At 43.0% G+C, this 15,967-nt stretch overlaps 1 protein-coding gene across 1 annotated transcript in view; it reads right to left on the bottom strand.

The window, feature by feature from the left end:
- The window catches only part of Gat (GABA transporter), a 544,138-nt gene that overhangs the window by 194,131 nt on the left and 334,040 nt on the right, over positions 1-15,967 (bottom strand). The window contains exon 3 of the mRNA XM_050177200.3: positions 10,792-11,029. Coding sequence (XP_050033157.1) covers positions 10,792-11,029 — 238 coding nt within the window. The remainder of the gene's footprint in view (positions 1-10,791; positions 11,030-15,967) is intronic.

Raw genomic sequence — 15,967 nt, forward strand, 5'->3', positions numbered from 1 at the left:
TAGTGGCCCAGACTTTCTACCACGGTGAAGCGTTACCTACAAAGCTGCCGTGAGTGTCAACGCAAGAAATCACAGACTTTGAAGCCTGGGGGGTTACTCCAACCCATCGCACCACCTAGCGCGCCGTTTGATCAAATCGGCATGGATCTTCTGGGACCCTTTCCCTTGTCAGCCAGCGGAAACAAGTGGATTATAGTCGCCACGGCGAAAGCTGTACAACGTGCCACGGCCTACTAAGTTGTTCAGTTCTTTATCGATCACATAGTCCTCAGACATGGTGCGCCATCACATGTGATCACCGACAGAGGCACTGCCTTTACAGCCCAACTGATACAGTACATATTCGAGGTGAGCTGTACGCAGCATGACAAGGCGACTGCCTATCATCCGCAGACCAACGGACTGACGGAACGGCTAAACAAAGCCATTGCTGACATGCTATGTATGTGGACGTCCAGCATAAAACATGGGATCAAGTCCTGCCGTACGTTACATTCGCGTACAAGACCGCCATTCAGGAAGCCACACTATTCACACTGTTCCGTCTTGTCTACGGGCGCGAGGTACAGACCACGCTAGACGCTATGCCCCCGCACGACACCGACGCGTCACTTACTTCCGACGCCGAGCAACTTACTCAACACGCAGAAGAAGCTCGTGAACTCGCGCGCATACACATCACGAAGCAGCAGAGTACAGACGCACGACGCTACAACCTTCTACATCGGCAAGTTGAGTACCAGCCAGGTGACCAAGTCTGGGTGTGGACTCCAGTCCGTCGCCAGGGGTTGTCTGAGAAGCTCCTTAGTAGATACTTTAGACCCTACAAAGTGATACGCCGCGTTAGTGAAGTGAACTATGAGGTCATTCCCGACGGTGCCGCGTCGCCTCGGCGTCGACAGCACCACTCAGAGATAGTACATGTTATTCACCTCAAGCCATATTTCACGCGTTAAGGCGGCGCCAATCCGATCTCATATGACTTCCACACTTCTACTTTCTAGTTTAGTTAGCATCGATGCCTTCCATTTGGCGGGGGAATAATGCCGCTAGGTGTGACGAGCCAGCTCTGAGAAAGAAGTTGGGACTGGAACGCGCGCTCGGCAAGAGGCGGGCGCTGAAGAAGTAGTAGAAGCTGAGGACGCCGGCTTGAGTTATTGCACGCGATCTTGTACAACTGTCTGCCTCGCCGACGCTGGGTACATCTTCCATTGTCTTTTCGTGACAATATCATCCGCGAACAGATCCCGGGATTTTTTAAAGCTTCATCATCACACATAAAACTTCTCGCGTACAAATCACTCATCAGATCAAAACTAGAATATGCAGCGCCCATCTGGAGCCCGCACCATGTATATTTAAGAAACGAACTAGAATCTGTGCAAAGTCGTGCCACTAGGTTCATCCAGTCTTCATATTCAAACGACGTAAGCATATCATCCCTAAAACGTAAAATTGATCATGCTAATCTTTCTGTGCGTCGTCGCATCGCCAGTCTTTGTTCTTTCGCAAATTATTTCACAGTTCCCTCAATCAAGCACCGTATATCATCCCACCGGCGCGCGTATCTCCCCGTCCGTCCCATCCTTACTCAATCGCACGCACACGTGCTCGCACCACTACTTTTGCGGCCTCAGTTTTTCTTCGCACAGCAGTGGACTGGAATGGCCTGCCCCGTGACATTGCAGCCATCACGTGTTCATCAGCTTTTGCGGACCACTTAACTGCATTTTTTTGTCATGAAGATCACTCTCTGTAACCTTTATTTGTAAGCCCAACCCTTATGTAATACCCCGTAACCGGAGTCTTTAAGGTAATAAAGTGAAGTGAAGTGAACCAATTATCGTCTGAAAACAGTACCTTTGTCTATGGCAGAACTATTCACATTTTCATATATCATTTAATTAATTATGACCATCTTCATTACATCGAAAAAAAATACACGGGCACCTGTCAGAGTGTAGTAGCGAGCAGTGTTTTTCTTCAAAACAGCTGTTCCCCACATGCAGCTTCACTGTATCGAGATTCTGTTGTGTCATGGTAGAAAGAGAGCTACTGTAGTGTTGCCTATGTTTCAGCACTTGTGGATTAGTTTCCAGTTGAAGTGCCAACCTAAAATATCAATTGTAGGCCGCAAAGCTTTGTTATAGTGCTGTCTTCAAGCAAAGTGAGCTTTGTGTTGTAGACTTGTGCAAAAAAACTGGTTTTCAATTACTCTGTTAGGCCAAGTTGCGTTTCTTTGGTATGTGAATTGTTGTCTTTGAAACTTACTTGCGCAAGCAGGCAATATTGATATGAACTGCTGTGTATGTGATGTTAGACGCAGTGTACTCTTTCACTTGCCACCGGACTCAGAGCATGTACTTGCATTGTTGCAATACATTTGCATTCGTCTATACCTGGTGTTTTGTGATTTATAATGTGAGATGGAACATTTCTAGTTCTTTGTTGTGGCAGCTAACATAACTATCATCACTGACCAGTGCAGTGAACGCAGCACATAGTGTGCTACACAAAAGTATTTCTTGATGTTACTCAACAACCTCCTCGCCACTGCACTGAAAGGAAGGGTTTAGCATGCCCGTTATTAAAGTCTGTAGCGGCGATGAAACGGTGCCAAAGGCGGCCCATTCTAGCGCATTAGTAGAGGTGCTTGCTTAGGCAAAAACGGGAGCCTGCAATGCACCAAATGCGAAGGTAATGTGCTTTTTACTTCATCATAATAGCTACTGTTGTGCAGCCACTTTTTCAATATCTGTACGTTAGGTGTTATACACTTTTGTAAGTCTAAAATATTATATGTTCTCTTTAAACATCTGATGTATAGCGCTTCCACTAGCAAAATTAGTTTTATTCAGACAATGTTTCCCATGAGAGCAGCCTGTACATCATCTGGCAATATATTTAGCGCCTGTTATTTATATTTCTAGCCAACTTGAATAGTCACTAAAATCTTTTTACATCAAATACAATAGCTATTGCACTAGCACTTTCAGTTAGCTTTTCGTTTTTGCAACATTTGAAAGGTGGCTTTTGTAGTTAAAGGCTCTTTAACATAGACAATGACGTAGTATGGTGTCGTCATGCTTTTGAAAAATGTGGCCTTAAGAAAATTAATAAAGGGGGCTAACGTAATGTTATATCGCCATGAAAATATGCTAGTACTTGTGTCCTGTAGAGAAACACGTTTAATGTGATGTTCCTTCTTTTCGCAACATTAAAATTGTTTGCAAAGGTAAACTATTCTTCTCTCTGAAGACTGAAAAACAGCTTTCAAAGATCGTAGCGATGAATTAGAGGTATGGTTGTGTATAAGTGCCGCATTATGAGGTGCTTGCTGCTGACTGTTGGCAGTGTTTCTAAAGCTATGGTATCAAGGACTGCGGTAATGCAGTAGTCGCGGAGGGGAATTCACAAAGCGGTTCAGAAATGTGGAAGGAAAAGGACTCGTTTCCTATAAGAAACAGCACAGTGTTCTATTCTGCTCTCCTCCGAAAAAGAATAAGTGTACACATGCACGGGCACTCGCGTAAGTGTAAAGTAATCAAAGAGAATGTCACAGTTTAGAGGCGCATTACTTGTTTCGTTCTTTATCATTATATATATTTAAGTGAAATGAAAAATTTTTCGCCCAGCATAGCCAATCACAGCAGGCATGTGAATTGTAGTTTCAGTTTCCCGTTCCTCTTTAAAGGCCTAATAACGACACGGTCCTAGACAACTGCACGTTTGCACTGTTTCAAAATTAAAAGCATGCCTTCTACAGAATAATGGCACTAGACTTTGCACTTGAACGTGCGGGTCTATCAAAGCCACAGAGGGGTGTAAGGACAGTGCTTCAGAATAACGCAGGGTTTGGAACCGGAACACAAGATTAGGTGAATGCATTTTAATTTCTGAGGAAAAAGAATTCAAGGGAATGGGAAATTGGGTGAGCTGGTTTCGTTTCATTGCAACAAGTAGCAGCAACCTGAAGGCAGAAAAAGAACCCCACAGGAACACGGCTAAATTTTAGCAACATTTTATTCACAGGATTCGTTTCCCTGAAAACTGAAAACCGGACTTCATTCTTTCGCACATCATATTATGAGAAAAAGAGCATACTTAGAAAGAATAAGAAGGAAAAAGCCGAAATGGATAACAGGAGTAAGCTAAAAATAAGAACCTTATTACAGACAACATCGTGACACGCTACTTCCAAACTGATTGTGCAAAACTACGCGTATGCTGAACCTTTTCGAAAACGGGTATTTCACTTCCTGAGAGTATCAGAGATGTATGACTGGAGCATGCACTCCCTCCCTAGACTTGGCCTTGCATTGCAAGAGTTGTGGTTGCGCGCTGCTATTTAATGATGCTGATGTGCTTTTGCAGCAAGAAATGTGACAGCACGTAAGCTGGTAGGCGTGCACCACAATTAGAAAGCAGGCAGTGCATGCTTCGGCCAGAAATCTGTCACTTTTACGACGTGCAGCAACCCGGCTAGAAAAGGGCTAAGCATGCGCGTATTGTTGCACAATTGATTTGTAAGTAGCATATCCCAATGATGTCTGCATATAAGGTTTTATTTTTAGCTGATTCCTGTGATCTGGTAACTCTTTTTTCTTTGTCATTCTTCCTCAGTGTGCTCTTCTTCTGTTATGACGTGCGAAACCTAGGAGTACAGTTTTGGTTAGCTTTCAAAGAAGCGATTCCTGTAAATAAAGTGTAGTTGAAGTTCAGTGCTCGTCCTGTGTGTTTCTTCGCATTCGTCATTTGCAGTACCGGTTGCAATAAAAATAAAGGCTTCATATGTACACATAGCTGTGAATGTGGGTACCAATAATGTCTGCCATGCAAGATATGAATTGTCAAGTTAGGAAATGGATATTTTTTGCGTATAATACATGCCCTGTACGAAGCTTGAGCATTTTCCTTGTCTAACACATCAAAATAGTATTGAAGCTAACCTCCGCGAAAGATTTTTCTCGGCTGGTCATGTTTGAGGAACTGATCTCGTAAATGCTCCTGTAATGAAGGACCGTGCAGTGAAGTTCACGACTTCTGTATGTATGACACTAACATGTATGAAAAGCTAAGCGCAAGACACCTAACAGCATCCACTGATTTTGATAAAAAAATGCCCTCGAACTAAATTGTTAGCCCTCAGGGAGCCAGGCATACAAGTGAAAGGCATCAGGTGCAGCCAGCTATTCTCATGCTTCCTATGCGACCGCGTGACATTAAGTTCCCATCAGTAACAAGCCACTCGTCTACCTGTAACAGTAGTTTGTGATCTACAGAAGCCTGGAGTAGTACGTGCTTCTTTATTGCATCAGGCAGTCTATGCAATATCTGTTACAACATTATAGAGATGTTGGAGAGTACTTGTGCTGCTTGCAAGCAGCTGTTAGAGAGCACTGTGAATAACACTTTGTTTCACATCTTTTTGCTACAGGTTTTCTTGAAAGACAACACGGAGATGGCGGCATCTTCAAAGACTTAGTGGAAGAGCTTCCCCTAGAAGAAACGATGTTCAATGTGGCTTATGTAATCGCACGAGTTCCACTTGAACTTTCTTTTCCAGGTTGTCTGCCTTTCATTTGCTATCCCAATTCTTTTTTAACTGTGTATTCTTTTTTAACTCGTGTACAAATCCGAAACACTTGCTAGGAAGGAATAAAGGCTGAAAGTCGTTTCGCTGCCATGACTAGGTGAACAAACTGTTTATGCTAAGCAGTTTAATAAAGCATTAATAGGAATACACACCGAAGTGCCTGCTAGGCTCACATCTTCTATAAGCTTCATATCAAGTGCATTAAACCCCCTGAATTCCCGGCAGGAAACCAGTTTGGGTGCGTTTCCGATATATTTAGGAAAATAAAATTCTACTTATTACAGTAGGTGCCTTTCTCAAGCTTGGTAGAAGTAGCCAACACGAGGCTGCACATTGAAGAGCACGTAGCCTTAATGTGTTATATTCGGCACTAGCCACTGTGGTGTCATATCTGCTGTAGAAACGGGAAAAAGCCCTACTTTCTTAAATTTAGTGGTGTCATGTTGATGAAAAGGCTACTTGTCCCACTTTTCTTCACATTGTCAAGTAATTTCTCTTTAGTTGAATTAAGTAAATTGGTTTCTACGTATGACTGAGAATATTTGTCACTTCTATACGCACCTACGTGCTAGGCGATCCAATGGAATGTTTCCATGACCACACCACAAACTCCAAATTTTAATTTGAAGTTGCTCGTCTACCACAAAGTGTTCAAACAACTCTTGAAGGTCACAGGTCTCGAGACGAGAGAATCGGTGAGATCTATAGTTGGCCAACGTGCGAAATTTTCTTCTAGGCTCAGACGGCAGCTTATTAATGCAGTAGCTTCAGCCATTGTACTAGAATTTCCAACTGTGCTGAAAGGCAGTGCAATATGCGGCCATTTCCTTGGCAGACGTTACGACTCTATTTCCGAAAAGCTGGGGAACAGAGTCGAAAAAATATTCTGAGGAAAGAGACCATCCTCACCATCTAAACATAAATCCCACCAAACAAGCATGAAATGGTGCTGTGGATGCGTTAATGGGCAACCCAGAAGACATTTTGAGCCACCACAGTGCATTGCAGTAAAAAAAAATCATAAAACGTGAGAGTAGCAAGAGTCTCAAGGATGTCAATGTGTCTGTGCCACTTTCATAAATGGCGAAACCATATTGACACGTGGATTTGTTTATCTTTTTCGGGTGAGTGCTTTTTACCCTCTAACAGATCTTATCGCTCAGCGCGGGACCCGCCTGCATGTACTGAAAGTTTCTGGAATGTTATCGATGGTTCCATCCGCTGTGTGTTGTCACAAAACCTTGTGTAATCTCATTGCATGTATGCGCGACGCGAATGGTGTATGACTTTCCCGAAAACACGTGGGCACCAAAGATTAATCTGGAACGTTCAATGGCTCATGTAAAAAAGTCTGCGCGCTTGACCGTCAGATAAAATTTTCGACGATCGCCGACTATGTGCCGCTCTCGATTTTAGGCTGATTTTGAGTGCACGGGTTGGCCCAATAAAACTCGAGTTTCGTCACTCACAGTTCTGCTTTCTTCGCCGTCACTACTACGTGACAATACCCTGAGCAGAGAAGCTTTGTCAACAGTCATCCATTTACAGGGACAACACAGCTGAAAGAAGCGTGGTCTCTTCTTTCCAAAGGCCACTTTTCTACCAAGAATCAGATCAGGTTCTTGGCAAGGAGGTAAAGGCAAACATTAGCATTTATTGTGATCAGAAATGAATGTTGTACTTTAAGAGGGTATACTAAGCAGTTATTCAAGGCTGCACTACACGCATGCGCATGGTGACTTAACCGTTTACAGTACGATGTATTATTTATGGTAAAAATTCAACGTTTTTATATGTAATTGACTAAAAAACAAGAGAACGTCATATTCTACTCTGTGTCTTGTCTAGCAAAATATACATAGAGATTGTAACTTTGTAAATAATCTAAGTTACTTCTTTCCTGAGCCTAATGCATGAGTTCATCATCATCATCATCATCATCATCATCATCATCATATGTCCTTTATTTCTCGTCCAAGCGAGGGGAGACTGGGACTAAAGGCACGAAGGCCTGACAGAGGTCCCGGACCCCACGGTTACAACAGCGGATAAAATCAGTACAAATGAGTACACATATAACGTACACACATTTCGCACAAGAGATCATAATTTCAGTAACAAAAATGATTACAATATTTGTTCGTTAGAACCAGTAAGCCGCATAAACATTAGCACAAATTCTATCAGTATGCACTCTTAGTTAGGTCATACATGCCTACACACAGATGCAATAAAATGAAAATGCTAATAATTAGTGAAAGCAAATGTCATCGGCGAGTAATAATGCATTAAGCTGTTATATGTAGGAGCTTTCTGAAGCACTAAAGTTTAACCTTTCTCCTACCTTGTTTACTATTTCTGTCGACTGATATATGAATTTTTGTTTACCATAATTTGTTCTTGTTTTCGGTAACTGTCTGGTATTCCGGCGCAGTGAATAACGAGGTATTTCATCATTGTCTATTTTGGTGAATAATTTTTGTTTGTGTATGGTCATCAGAAGTTTCTTATAATATATTCTGTCTGCTCGAAGAAGGGAGTAGCGTTGAAATAATGAAGCTGGTTCAACGTCTACAAAACGGCCATGGTAATTGCAGTATATACGAATGATTCGTTTCTGTAAAAGAATTAATTTGTTGTAGTTTGTTTTTGAAGTTGTACCCCAAACCAGGACCCCGTAGCAGAGTTTAAAGTAAAGGTGAGTATTGTATAACTGTTGTTTGAGCCAAAGCGGAATCAGTTGGGTTATCCTGTTAATGACACCGACAGATGTAGAAAGGTCATTGCATAGCATCCTTATATGTGAACTCCAAGATAAATGTTCGTCAAACCAAAGGCCTAAACATTTTTGTTCTTAGACATGGTTAATTGCTGTATCACTGTAATTGATGTTAATGTCATTAGGTATGTTCTTGTTACGAGCCCTGAATAAAATGTATGTTGTTCTTGCAGCATTTAATTCAAGAGTATTTGCACTCAACCAAACTGATAAGCGATTTAGATACGCACAAACACTTACAAAGTTCAGAAGTGTCACTGGATGTAAAAAACACGTTGGTATCATCGGCATACATTGCCAAGTCAGGTGAGTCGGGTATTCGTACAATATCATTTACATCAATTAAGAACAATAGTGGGCCAAGTTTTGAGCCCTGAGGTACACCCTGTTTTATAGCCGAAATGTCAGAGGTAATAGAATTTATCTGAACAAACTGGCTTCGATTCGTTAGGTAACTTCTTATATGCGTAACATAAAGAAAAGTTAGTCAGCAGCTTACAAATAATAAACTATGAGTGACTGCAAGAAATATGTGACGTTGGTTGATTGTTTGTTAGCCTGAAAATGACACAGCATGGAATATGGTTTGTTTATGCTTCGAAGTCGAAGAACAAAAAAGGGGCAAAAAGGGGCTGCGGGAGGAACAATGGCGCCATCCCTGCGTGCCTATTTCAAGGAAAACGAAAGGCACCTTTTCCATGTTCTTGAGATTGGAAAAGTTCACGCGGACACATATTGCTTTAAAAATCGTCAAGTCGTTACGGTGGTGGGAAACGAAATCAATGGAGAAAATTATGATTTTTGCCAGTGATTTCTCTATTTTGGTCCATGTCAGTACAACAACTTGAAGGGCACGCTTTCATCACATCTGTCAGCGCATTGTCTTTAATGTTGTTGTGAACCTTCCTTTGAAACAACTCATGTCATGATGAGGTACATGGATCAAAAAGTGCGTAAAATCATCGAGACTGTCCACGTAACGAGAAATCACGAATTTTGCATTCCTGTTCCGTGTATCAACTTGTATAATTGTGAAATAAGTATTCCTGAAAGATGTGGTCAGTACCAGTATAGTGGGAGGATGGACACGCAGACAGATATTTTGTATTTATTTTTTCAAATTTGTAATAAACTGTGAGTTGATAGTTCAGCGCTAGGTCCTGTCTGTTTTCCTTCTCTGTGTCGCCAACGGATTTTTGCTGCCGTTATAATAAATACTCTTTTCGAGGAGGCTCTCCTTTGTATACACGCGTCATAATACAGTATAATCGGTGGTGCAGGCATAAACGTATATAAGAGTGTTCGCTTAGAGTACACAGTTGGATGGGACACGGCTGTCGGGCGGTAGATCTGATGGCAATGTCCGTGGAATGTCGGGTATACCAACCGCGTCAGACTTCAGAGTCTGTCAATAAGGTTACTCCGTGAAAGCGGTCACTAGCAGCAAGCAATGCACATGGCAAATTTTGTTTTGTATTTTTGCTATAGGCGAAGCTTTTAACTCGAAGGAGATCCTTTTTTCCGTCCTGTGTTCACAGTTCTTTCGCTATTTCTATCGCCGCTAGCACGGTCACACAATGCTATGCTTCCAACTACGAGTTCTGATCTGCGCATCGAAACACCTAGACTCCTCTTGAGCGTACGCTCTTTTCGTGTTCAAGGCGACGCTGTTAATTCTTTTGCAAATATTCGACGTGCTGTACCTGGGTTATCCAGAACGTTCTGCCTACTTACTTTGTTATGCCTTTGATTGAATGCATGTTTCACATCCACAACCATTGCCATGGAAGAGGCTGGCTACACTCCCACAGTTAACTTTGTAGACTTACGCAAATACTTGAACAATAGTATAGCCGATGCGATAGTTCAAGGGGAAAGCACTGTACATGGAAGATGTAGGCTTGGCTCCAGCGCGGTGTCTTTTCGCTCGCCTTCCTTTCTCCTAAGCTGTTCCTGGCGTCGTCGCTTGTGTTTCTTTTATGTGATTGTGATTGACGCGTACATGTATGCTGTAAACGGCCCGTATCATAGCATTCAGTAAACCAAGTGTCAGTAAACACCACGAAGTGAAAATTTCGACCTCAATTATAACGAAATAGATCAGCAGCTATTTTTTTCTACCTCTGCGCATTCATATGTACAAAGGATACTTTACTTCCACAGCGCCACGCACAGAACTGCTGTAGAAATTAACCTTCCCCTGCTCTTCACCCGCCATGATGACGAAAAAACTAATAGCAAAGTGATTTGGTTTCTTCGAATGGCATCGTATATATTCTTTTGAGATATTGTGTTGCCGCTATCCTTATCACTCGGTTACGACGACCTCGTCACATCGTCCCGGATTGCACGAAGTGGATGCTGCAGCAGGGTTTCAAGAAGGAAAAAATGAAGACTTAGCGGCCGTAGCACTCACTCCCAGTATTCCTTGACGGGGCTCCTGATGAACCTGGGATCGGGACAGGCTCCACCGACCGAGCAGTTAAATGGCTCGTACTCGGAGCGGCAGTCTTGCGTGTTCCACCAGTTGTCGCACGAGCGCCAGGGGACGTCCGACGACAAGGCCGAGTAGATGTAGTACAGGGACCAGGCCAGCACCACGATGTAGTACGAGTTCAGCCAGAAGGACATCACCGCCGCTGCGTAGCCCACTCCTGCACGCAGCAAGAACTGGTCAAAACCGGTTTTTGCTCGGTGATTAGCCAGTATAGGCTGCATCTAATATAGGTCAAGCACGCATGCTTTCGCTTTACTTCGCCACCGCGTTTAACAATGTGATAGGGATGACACGTTACTTTGTAACGAAGGCTCAGTAACCTAAACAAGTCTTAACGAGTCGGTAGCCTTATTCAGATACCTTGGCTGGACTATCTGAATATTAAGACATACAAGTGGAATAAATGTTTAAGAAGCTGCTCTAAATAGCAACCTATTGGTGAAAGCAGAATGCCGTTAGGCATTTAGTACGAGTTATGTGCAACCCGTCGTGGAAAGAATTCAGGAAATTAATATCCTCTAATAGCACAGGCACGTTTATTTAGCTGAAGTTATGCGCGTAGCATGAATTGTCATATCTGTAAATAGCTTTGCCACAAGGCGCAGTTTTATGTCAAGTACAGAAGGTAAATTTAGAAACTTTGGGTAAATTGAGAGCGGTATGCGGCGCAAGTATCGGGTGAGGTTTTGAAAACATTTCCCCCAATAATCTCGACATTTACTAAATGGACAAACTGACAGCTTCACTTGGGGCGCCGCAATATACGCACTGAAAACAACTTAAAATGCCCTTTGCCATAATTGCTGTTTCTCTTAATTGCGTAAGGAATTTTACGCCAATAAAATTGTGTTGTCTTGTCAGATAACGTTGCAGCGTTCCGCCATTTCACTCCTGAGACTTTAAATCTACATAGCCAAAAACCTACTGGTAAGTTGCTAAGCAGTTGAATGCAGGAAGTCAAAGCTGAAGATTGAATAACGAAGAGTCAATTCATTTTCTGCCTTATGCAAAATTCCACATTGTCAATGCTGTTCCCTGCAAGATATCGATTTCTACCTGCTCCTCTATTCATCATGTATATGACAACACTAAAAGGCTGCGCCCATGCCGTTCAATTTTACTTATTTTCTCTTGTAACACTGAAAGTGCAGTGTTTTTGGTAAATGAGGGGTTTATCTATTTTACGTCTGTTGTTGTTTATTTAGCATGTGCGCCGTGCACGAACATAGGCTGCTCAATGCCTTATCCGACATGTGACACCATTTTCCACGGTTTTCTTTATGCATTGAAATCGTTGAATTAACAAAATAGGAAAACGCTGGTAGAAAAACCACTTGCACGCTAGAAGAGTAGATTGTAACTCCATTTTTCGTAAATTTCATCTCGTCGCATTTGTGGTTCTGCCAAGCAAGCAGTGCAAATTCCGCGTGCTCGTAAGATACACGCACAACGCCCTGTAGTACTCGCATGCCTAATTTACAGAAAAAGAAGCAATCAACCCACCTACATTGAGCCACACATAACCTGTTATCCAGCCCTTACTATCACCGAACATAAACAATGTGCCTCGTTCAGTTAACCGAGGACACAAGGCGAATCTCGTATAACGCACGAAAATTCCGAAAAAAAAGAGTGCAGTAATTGTTTGGACGTTTGTAATTTAGAAAGAAACGTTAAAAGTAGGCGACACATTGCTGATTCCCTTGTCTACTGTATATCAGTAGTGTATAATGCAGAGTTTTCTTTGGTGCTTGGGACAGGTGGATAAGCACTGCCACATAATACTTCCAAACACTTTGTTTGGAAATGCTTGGCAAAAGTTGATTTCCAAACAAAGTTATTTAAATTCAGAGGCATATTCACTACAGTGGCTGCCCTTTTCCTGTCAAGTTTGATTTTGGTGGCAAGTGTAGTTATACCACGGCTGCGTAGTATATTTTGCGGCGCTCGTAACATTTAGTCTGATAGGCTGTAGAGCGCGGTAATGCAAAATTTATTGCGTAGGTCATAATTTACCTAAACGCTTTAAATTTATCCTACACATAACCCATAACGGGCCGCTTCTTATCGCAAATTATAAATTTTGTCTATCGTAAATTTCCCTCGTTCCATTGGCACAAAGTTCTATTGGCACAAATAGCGTAAAATGGCCGTATACGCTGTCGGGATCTACAGAAAGGTTTATTTTTCAAAGGCTGTAATTGATCCTCACCCATTTAAGTTCGCACACTAATTCACAATAGCGTGCCCGCACCCCTTCTCCCGACCCACATGTTAGCTAAACCTGATTTTGGTGTTAGCTCTAACATTGTCAGGGCAGCGAGCTAAAATCTTATATGACGTTCCGTACACTTGCAAACACCATAATGAAGCTACACACTTCAAAATTTGTTGATACACAACAGATAACGTGACGTTTGTTGTCGCAAAATATAAATTTTGAAAAACTAGCCATTGAGATTCAGAATAAATTTTATCCCTTCATTAGTGGTACGTAAATTGTGTGTCCCGTGTAATTTCCGCGAAAATTTTAAAAAATATGCCCTTGGTCCCGTAGCTGGCCAGAGGGAAACTATGCTTTGCCGTCGCTTGGAGCAAGTTCTCTTATTTCTTGCATTTCGACTAAATACATATGGCGATATTATTATATAATAAACTTAGGTATTAAATTCACTACCGAAATGTCTATGAGAAAATTGTAGACCACTCTGGAAAATTTCCGGTCCAGCTTTCTGGTGTCACTATATGCTACTTAAAACGTTTTCACAAGCTTGAAAGAAATACCGCGAAATACGCGACTTGTCGAGTGGCACGTTTCATGAGGACTTCTGTTACAACCTGGTTAAATTTGAGATGCTGCTTAGTGCTGTGGTCAAAGTGCTGCCAAAGGTGTTCCCTAGTCTTCACCATAGATCTCTGCTTCTAAAGACAGGGCCTTATTAGGCGACTTCATAAGGATTTGACATATCTGAGATCTCGGTTTCTTGTAACCACGCCAAGAAAAACATATTCTGCAGGAGCCATCTAATACTGACTGTAGACGGTAAAACGGCACAACGGTTTAAACGGCTATATGCCATTGAATTATTATAGCGACACATCATATTGCCCCCGCTCAAACGAGTTATGCCTGAGAGCGGGACTCCTTTCTCGCGCTTCTTCAAAAACTCTCAGCGCCATCTAGCGGAGCCGCCGCAAAGCCTGCGCACGGTACTCGAAATGCGTGGCGCACCGGTGTGTGCGAAACACGACATGCGGCATCCGGGCCCCTCTTTCGCGGTTTTTTCTAAAAGTGCTCTGGCACCCGGAGACCGAGAAGTCCGTGCGTGCTCTTTGAGATGAGAAGCGTGGAGTCACAAGTGCGTTGGAACGCTGACAATTCATCTATCGCTGTGCGCACACCCATTTGCCTATATACGGTGACATAGGGCCCTATAACGTAAAACTATTCCAATATGTTTTTATTCCAATCTCCTGACGTCAAATTTGCGTAACCGCCGATGCAAGCATCCGGCGGTCACCCACAGGGTTGTCTCAACAGACCAATCAAACGCTCTCCTCGTTCATAGGCGGTCACTTTTGTTTGCTTGAAAAGCGAATAACGTTGCCTACACTGAGCGGCTTGCCTTATCTAATTGGCTTACAAGAGGTGAGGAGCCAGCTCAAGTGGAGAGGGATTCGATGGGGCCGAGCCACTGCACTGAAAATCGATAACCGGATGAAGAAGGTGGTGCCGACGTCTGCGATTGGTCCGCTTTCCCTAACTTAGCGTACGGTGGCTCGTCGACAATCGCGGTGGCATGCAACGGAAGCTTAAGAAACACGCTAAAACAGATTCTCAGCAAAGAAGAGTAGGGAGAACGAGGTCGTAAACGTGCCGAAAGTGCTCGAAAACGTTGCATGGCCACGCTAAAAGTTTTATTACACGCAAATAAACCCATGCTCTCCGGCTGGTGCGAGTAGACAGTACCTGGGCGATCGGCGGCAGCCATCGGGGCAGCCTGCGGCTATTCAGAAAAAAAAATTCAGTTTTGTTCGGCATATTAATGCATCTTTAGCGCGTACACGTCACTTCGACACGGTGAGTTTTTGCGGTTTTGTGACGTCGCGTAACAAGCAGGTGAAGTGGGTGCAGCCGAAAACTCTTGACCAATAACCGAGGGCTAAAGGCGAAAAGGTGTCGAATCAGAAACAACAAAGTTTATTTTGTTCGGACAATTCACGCATAATCAGTATGTACACGTCATATTAGATGGGGCGCTATCGCGGTTTTCGTGACGTCGCGTGACAGACAGGTGAAGTGGGGGTGGTCCAAAAAAGTTTCCGACCAATCGCGGAGGGCTGATTGCAGAATTGGAATACAAAAAAAATTTGAATAGTTTTACGTTATAGCGCCCCTAAGTTTTAAAGAGGTTCATTAAAGACGAGCACATACCCAGTGTTCAAGTCGGACTCAAATAGCCTCGTGCGAAATGGACTCAGTCGCGCATCTTCAGTGGCACATGTCGGCGTGATAGCGGTTTATCGAGGAGTATGTACACATCGCCACAGTGGGTCAATTTGATCCTGTGGTCGGTTTCGAACACCAGCACGATATCCCGACACGCTATCAATTCGACCACTGACTACGCAGTGAGCCAGGCAGAAAGGAAAACGGTTAAGTACAAACATACATACATCGATGCACAGATAGCCCCCGAAAAGTACGTTAAGTGCCCAAAGGATGCCGATTCATTAAGACACAGGCGATTATCTAAGCTGCTGACATAGAACTTCCGCACAACATACGAATCTCATACCTTGTGGTAATCAAGTCAGGTGTGTCATTGCTTGGTTCTGACTTTTCACCAAAACTGTCATACATCGTTTTACTACGGCCATTCCCATCATGAGAAGCCAACAAACAAAATCACCAAGGAAGACACAGGGGAAATTAGTTGACCTTACTAACTGAATGAAAGAAAATGATAAATTGAAGGCAATGAAAGTAGAATTTATCACTTTCTTTAGCCCAATTAGTAAGTACAAGTAATTTCCCCTGTGTTTTGCTTGGTGTCTTTGTCTGCTGGCTTCTCACGAATGAAGAGTACTGTCA

Source organism: Dermacentor andersoni, chromosome 9 (genome assembly GCF_023375885.2).
Source record: "Dermacentor andersoni chromosome 9, qqDerAnde1_hic_scaffold, whole genome shotgun sequence".
Lineage (NCBI taxonomy): Eukaryota > Metazoa > Arthropoda > Arachnida > Ixodida > Ixodidae > Dermacentor > Dermacentor andersoni.